This window comes from Fulmarus glacialis, unplaced genomic scaffold (assembly GCF_000690835.1).
Source record: "Fulmarus glacialis isolate BGI_N327 unplaced genomic scaffold, ASM69083v1 scaffold12027, whole genome shotgun sequence".
Classification (NCBI taxonomy): domain Eukaryota; kingdom Metazoa; phylum Chordata; class Aves; order Procellariiformes; family Procellariidae; genus Fulmarus; species Fulmarus glacialis.
In genome coordinates, this window is record NW_009221429.1 from 8653 (window position 1) to 14651 (window position 5999).

Here is a 5999-nt window from a genome sequence, read left to right on the forward strand (position 1 = left end):
GAAAACGTATTTTAAACACAGTAGAGTGTGGATAGTATAAATCTGGTTACCTCCGTGGGCAGACTTGTGTTGTGTGTATGCTGTCTGCCTTGGAAGGCAGGCGGGGACAGAACTGAGGTCCTGTAAAAGAGATTTACTATGCTGCTTGCCTATTATTAAAAAAATGATAATTTTTAAATGGAGGTTTTGGTACAGGTCATTAGTTTCTGGCTTCGAGTGTTTCTGCCACGTGGAGTGGTGGTGTGCTGCCCACAGCGGTGCCCTGCGGGGCCGCCCAGCTGCCACAGCGCGTGGTGCGATGGGGGCTTCTCTTTTGTCTCCGCAGAAGCAGGGGGCAAGAAGCTGCGGAGCACCGTCCAGAGGAGCACTGAGACAGGGCTGGCTGTGGAGATGAGGAACTGGATGACCCGTCAGGCCAGCCGGGAGTCGACGGATGGGAGCATGAACAGCTACAGCTCTGAGGGAAAGTAAGCAGCAGTTGTAACTGTGATTACCTGATGTTTCTCCATGAAACTGGTAGTTAGACAAAAGTGCGGTGAACGCTGTAGGTCCTGTTCAGTCAGAATTCCCTTCGCAAGCTAATGTCATTGATGGACCAAGCCTAAGTCTTCCCCTGTGACCAAAAGAGTCTCCCATTGTTGGTGCAGAAAGGATGAGGGTCATTTCTGCCATGCCATGAGAAAGGCACCTGGTGGGTCAGAGCATCAGCATGCGGTGTGGCAGGAGGGGAAGCGGATGCAGTGCACTGGGTATCTGAAAACTCCTCGCATACGTCTGTGCTTTGCAGAGCAAAGCATTTCCAGAGCATTTCCAGGTGTCATTCACTGGGCTCAAGAGTTTTTCAAAGATTCTGCTAATTAATCCTGAAGAAATGATCTGGGCAGAAGTACAAGACTGTCATGTATCATCCTTTTCATAAAAGCCCAAGTTAAAGACTTCTGAGTGGTATGTCCAAGACATTGCCCCAAAAAATCTTATTGTGGATAGATTTATTAGTGGTATTCACAGCACTGGATGATACGCCTGTACTGTACAATATATCTTACGTCCAAGTTGATGCAGTATAGGCACTTGAGATGGACATTTATGGTTGATTATTACAAATCTCATTAGTTCTTGTTGCCTTGTAATGGGTCACAGATAATTTATGGGAAGAATTTGAATTTTAAGTTACTTTGGTCATTTGCCACAATGGATTTCAGTTCCATTATTGAATAGACATCATTCTCAAAGACATTTTTAACAAAACGTTTATAATGAATGCTGATTTTAAAAGGTGATTTTAAAAATAGTGACCAGTATTCAGCCTAATGTAATAATTTCACTGGATACTTTTGACATTCAGCCATTGCATTTGCATTGATTGAGAAACGTGAGCAATTTTACCTTCATGTAATTAAATTACTGGTAAGGAAATGTACTAATATCTTATTGAACTGGTCTCATATGAATACTACAATAATTAACAGTGGTCTTTGATATATTGGGAAAAGAGAGCATGATGGAAAAATATTACTGTGGAAACTAGACTTAGTGAGGATTAGTGCTTCATTCACCTGTTCGTTTAGATGCTGGAGGCCAAATTGCAGCTTGTTGAACACTGAAGTTTTGAAAATTACAGTAATTGTTTTGTAATCTTGTCAGTGGAAGTAAGTTCCTTGTAAGCAGTAGTACCAAAAACATAAACACTAAATGCAAAACATCTAGAAAACAAAAAAGAGCAAATTAAAGTGTATTTGGTTTTGGGTTTTTTTCAATTTTTTTTTTAGTTTGATTTTCCCTGGTGTGAGGTTGGCTGCAGACAGCCAGTTCAGTGATTTTCTGGATGGACTTGGTCCTGCTCAGCTTGTAGGACGACAGACTTTGGCAACACCATCAATGGGTAAGCATTTATGTCCTATAGATATGATATAAGCTACTGGGTCTGGTAATTAGAACATAGAAATTATCTAGATTCTAAGTCTTTAAATACGGATTTGCCATATGGTTTTGAACAACTCAGTTAAGACCAAAACTATAACCTCAGCCAAAGTTGAACATAATTGTGGATGTTCATTAAGACACTCAAAAGTAGAAAGGTGCTTTGAAAAATTCAGTCTTTTTATCTCTTCTTCAGTTTTCCATCTTTAAAATGTGGCTAATGAGACCAATCCTTTCTCTGAATCACTTGGATAGTATTGAATAAAAATGGGAGTTTAGGTGCAAAGTATTTGTTATTATTGTGCTTACAGACTTTTTTATATTGACAAGTTATTTTTTCATACCTTGTCTTAAACTAGAGGCACGGTGAAGAGATTTCAAGCAGTTTTACAGAGCTGCTTTGTACTAACTCCCTTGCTGCTTTTTTTTAATCTGAAATTCTTAAGACAAAAAAATAATTTAACTTGAAGTGATAGGGGCGTGGGAAATGGGACACAAGATGTAATTGCAGGGTTTTTTAATTGTTTACTAACGTAAATAGCAGTGAAGAGGATAAGTATTAAATTATCTAGTAGTGTTAAAATCCAGATCATACTTACTGGTGGAATGCAGACGATACAAGTCATCATGTATTCATCCTAGAAATTCCCATAGCTTTTCATATATTTAGGTATTTCTGAATTACAATGCCAGGATTTCTTTTTGTTGTCTAGGAGATATCCAGGTGGGAATGGTGGACAAGAAAGGACAACTGGAAGTAGAAATAATCCGAGCCCGTGGCCTTGTTGTAAAACCAGGTTCAAAGACACTGCCAGGTAAGGAAGAAAAATCTTAGCAACAAGAATAGGATTCTACCAAAAAAATCCAGCAAACCCCCAACTTCTGAGGCTTTATTGTTCAACTTACGTAAACTCTTAGCAAATTCACATATCAGTAGATTACAGTATTGTGCACTGAAATGCTTAATGTATTGAAATGGTATACAAAAAAATCAACCCTACTTCAGGAGGAAAAAAAAAATCAGACTGGTGTCTGGGCTACCAGAAGACACAAAAGTTATTTTAGTAATAGCAAATGCATCCTTGGTTATGGGGTAGAAGGAAAGTATATACTGAAGATGTGATATAGGAATTTTAGGGATGAAGAGGGAATCAACAAGAGGTGTGGAATAGGTACCTACTCGAAAAGTAGACCAGTAGTTGATACTTACTCCTTATTTTATAATCTGATGTCCTATAACACTATGTGAAAAGGACAATATAGTGATATTTTTAGCAAGCTCTTCTGCCAAAATAGAAATTGTGTCAGAGTCTTTTCTTCACTGATTTTCACCTTGTAGCTAATTTTAAATTATTAATAATTTGGAGCATTGATCCAAATCTCACCAAAGTCAATGCAAGTCATTCTTTTACTTAACAGGCCTATTTTGCATACTGTATAGTATAGGGATACTATATATAGGAATATCTGATTTTTCCAGGTCAAAATCTGAATTGTTTCATGGCAAAAGAGACATATAAAAAGAAGAAAAGAAAAAATTATACCGGGGTGAAAAGTAAAGGAAATGCATAGATGCTTTGCATGTGAATAAATGTTAATATTACTTATGGAGATTTTTTCATATAAGTTATATATCCAGTAAAAGGCAGATTTTATCATATGGTGATAGAACAGTACATCTGTTAGGCAAAAAATCTGGACAACTTCTTTACTTATTGTTCTTTATTTTCTTTCTTTGAAGCACCATATGTAAAGGTGTACCTATTAGAAAATGGAGTCTGCATAGCCAAAAAGAAAACAAAGGTAGCAAGAAAAACGCTGGAACCACTTTATCAGCAACTTCTATCATTTGAAGAAAGTCCCCAAGGAAAAGTTTTACAGGTAATTTGCATCAATATTCTTCTGAATCTGAAAACATCACCTGTACAGTTTTCACTGAATGAATTTCAAACTTCCTTTCATGCTTCATTTGGCAAATTCTGCTATTTCAAATACTTGTTGAGCAGATAAATACTACAGTAATAACTGTTGATGCAAGTAGAAAGTGCTGAGCAAAAGTTAGTTGTTAGATTATTTTGCTTCTACTATATGTATGGGCTGCTTCTCTCACTGGGCTTTCTTAAGTGTCATGGGTAACTGCTCTGTTACCGCTCTGTTACCACCCAGGTCATTTCTGTCACTGCGTCATGGTTAGTATACACAGAACTAAACTATGTCAACAGTCAAATATTTCATTCCTTACTACAATTAAATAAGCAGAGACATTTAACGAATCAGATTGAAACTCTCATCATTTTTGCTGAAATTTTTCTATTTTCTTGTGTTTTCCTTTGCCAACAGATAATTGTTTGGGGAGACTATGGACGTATGGATCACAAATCCTTTATGGGAGTGGCACAGATACTTTTAGATGAACTGGACCTGTCCAACATGGTGATTGGGTGGTTCAAACTCTTCCCTCCTTCTTCCCTAGTAGACCCAACTTTAGCTCCTCTCACTAGAAGAGCTTCCCAATCATCTCTTGAAAGTTCAACAGGACCTTCGTATGCTCGCTCATAGCAGCTGTGAAACTGTTGTCATAGCAACCAGCGTTACAAAAAAAATAAAATTACAGGTCGCAAACCCTGGTAACACTGCATGCTTAATGTTGTGTCTTCTGAGCCTGTTTCTAGGGCTGCAACGCGATCCTGTGTTCTCAAGGAAGTTGCACACATTGTGCCCTACAGAAGGCCCTCAGGTGAAGGACTGAAGTCATGAAGAACTGATAGGTTTGGAGTTCAGGGACACTCAGTTTTGGTCCAATCTGAAGCCATGGACTAAACTAAAAGAATCAATCTGTTTCATGCAACAAAAGTCCTTTTCAATGGCATATCTGTTTCGTTGCTCCCGTTTCTTTATTTATCTGCCCTCCCCTCCCAAAGCTTGGTTATGCCACAGAAATGGGAGTTACTCTCCCATGAAGCCATGTTACAAGTCAGTGGATTAGCAGACATTGGAAGAAAAGAAGAATGTAAGGATGCTGGAAAAGTCAACTGTCGTTTGAAACAGTTGCTTGAGATCCGAAAACTCTTCATACTGAAAAGGTTCAAGACTTAAAGTGGCGGGCTTCATACCTCCAGCTATAGACACAGTGAAACCCCAGATGTGATGGACTCTCTGAAAAATAAAATTCTGTGGATATACTGTACTGTATGAAGTTAAAGAAACTTTTTTGCATGGACACAGATTTAGCTGAACACTTAAATTATTTTCTTGGGGCTGCAACTTGCAAAAAAAAAAAAAAATCAGCCATTTTCAACAATTTATATTATTTTTAAAAATAAATTTCACTAGTGCATGGTTTTAAAGGGAAGAGAATGCAACAGGGTGATACAAAGACACACCAAGTTTATCATTCTTTAAACCAGTCATGGTCTGTATTTTTGCAGACGTATATTAAAAATAAAAAATAATTTCTAGCAAATATTTAAAATTCTGTTTATGTGACAATTAAGTGTAATATATTAAATTTATTTAAATGTAAAAGGTACAAGCCTTGTAAAGTTCAACATAATGTGCAAATTGTACACTTCTTTTACCTCCTCCTTTCTCTATCTCTCCTCCCAGTCTCCCTTCTTCCTTTTGCTCTTTTTCCCCTCTACCTCCCAGGATGATCATCATATTCTAAAATGGCTACCTTTTGACTTATTACTCTCTTATGCCCCATATTTGGTTCAGGGTTGCAGATTGTTCTGCATTTCTGAATTATTTGACAAAAATATTGTTTTAAGAACTTACTTTTTTTCAAGCATGTTGAAAAGGATTTTGCAACATGGCTTGGGAGTACATTAATGTAATTCAGCATGTATTTGATAAAGAAGATATTTGAACTTTTTGCAATTTATTGTACAGTGCATGGTAACTTATTTTCATTTTTTCTCACCTTCAAATTGAATTCTACAGCAAAATACTGGAATCATGTGGCCATTGTAAGATGTCTTCAATAAATTTGTTTTCAGCACCAGCATCTTTCATTCAAAGGTTGAACTATCATTTCTTGAAGGTTTTTGGAAAGAGGAAAAATTAAGTACCTGGTTGAT

At 37.2% G+C, this 5999-nt stretch overlaps 1 protein-coding gene across 1 annotated transcript; it reads left to right on the forward strand.

The window, feature by feature from the left end:
* Positions 1-325: 325 nt before the first annotated feature.
* On the forward strand, positions 326-5189 carry LOC104079181 (regulating synaptic membrane exocytosis protein 2-like; the record flags this gene model as incomplete). Its single annotated transcript, XM_009581121.1, has 5 exons — positions 326-467; positions 1770-1882; positions 2634-2735; positions 3662-3801; positions 4261-5189. Coding segments are annotated over 5 exons (716 nt in total), but the record flags the coding sequence as incomplete, so codon positions are not given.
* Between the last annotated feature and the right edge of the window lie 810 nt (positions 5190-5999).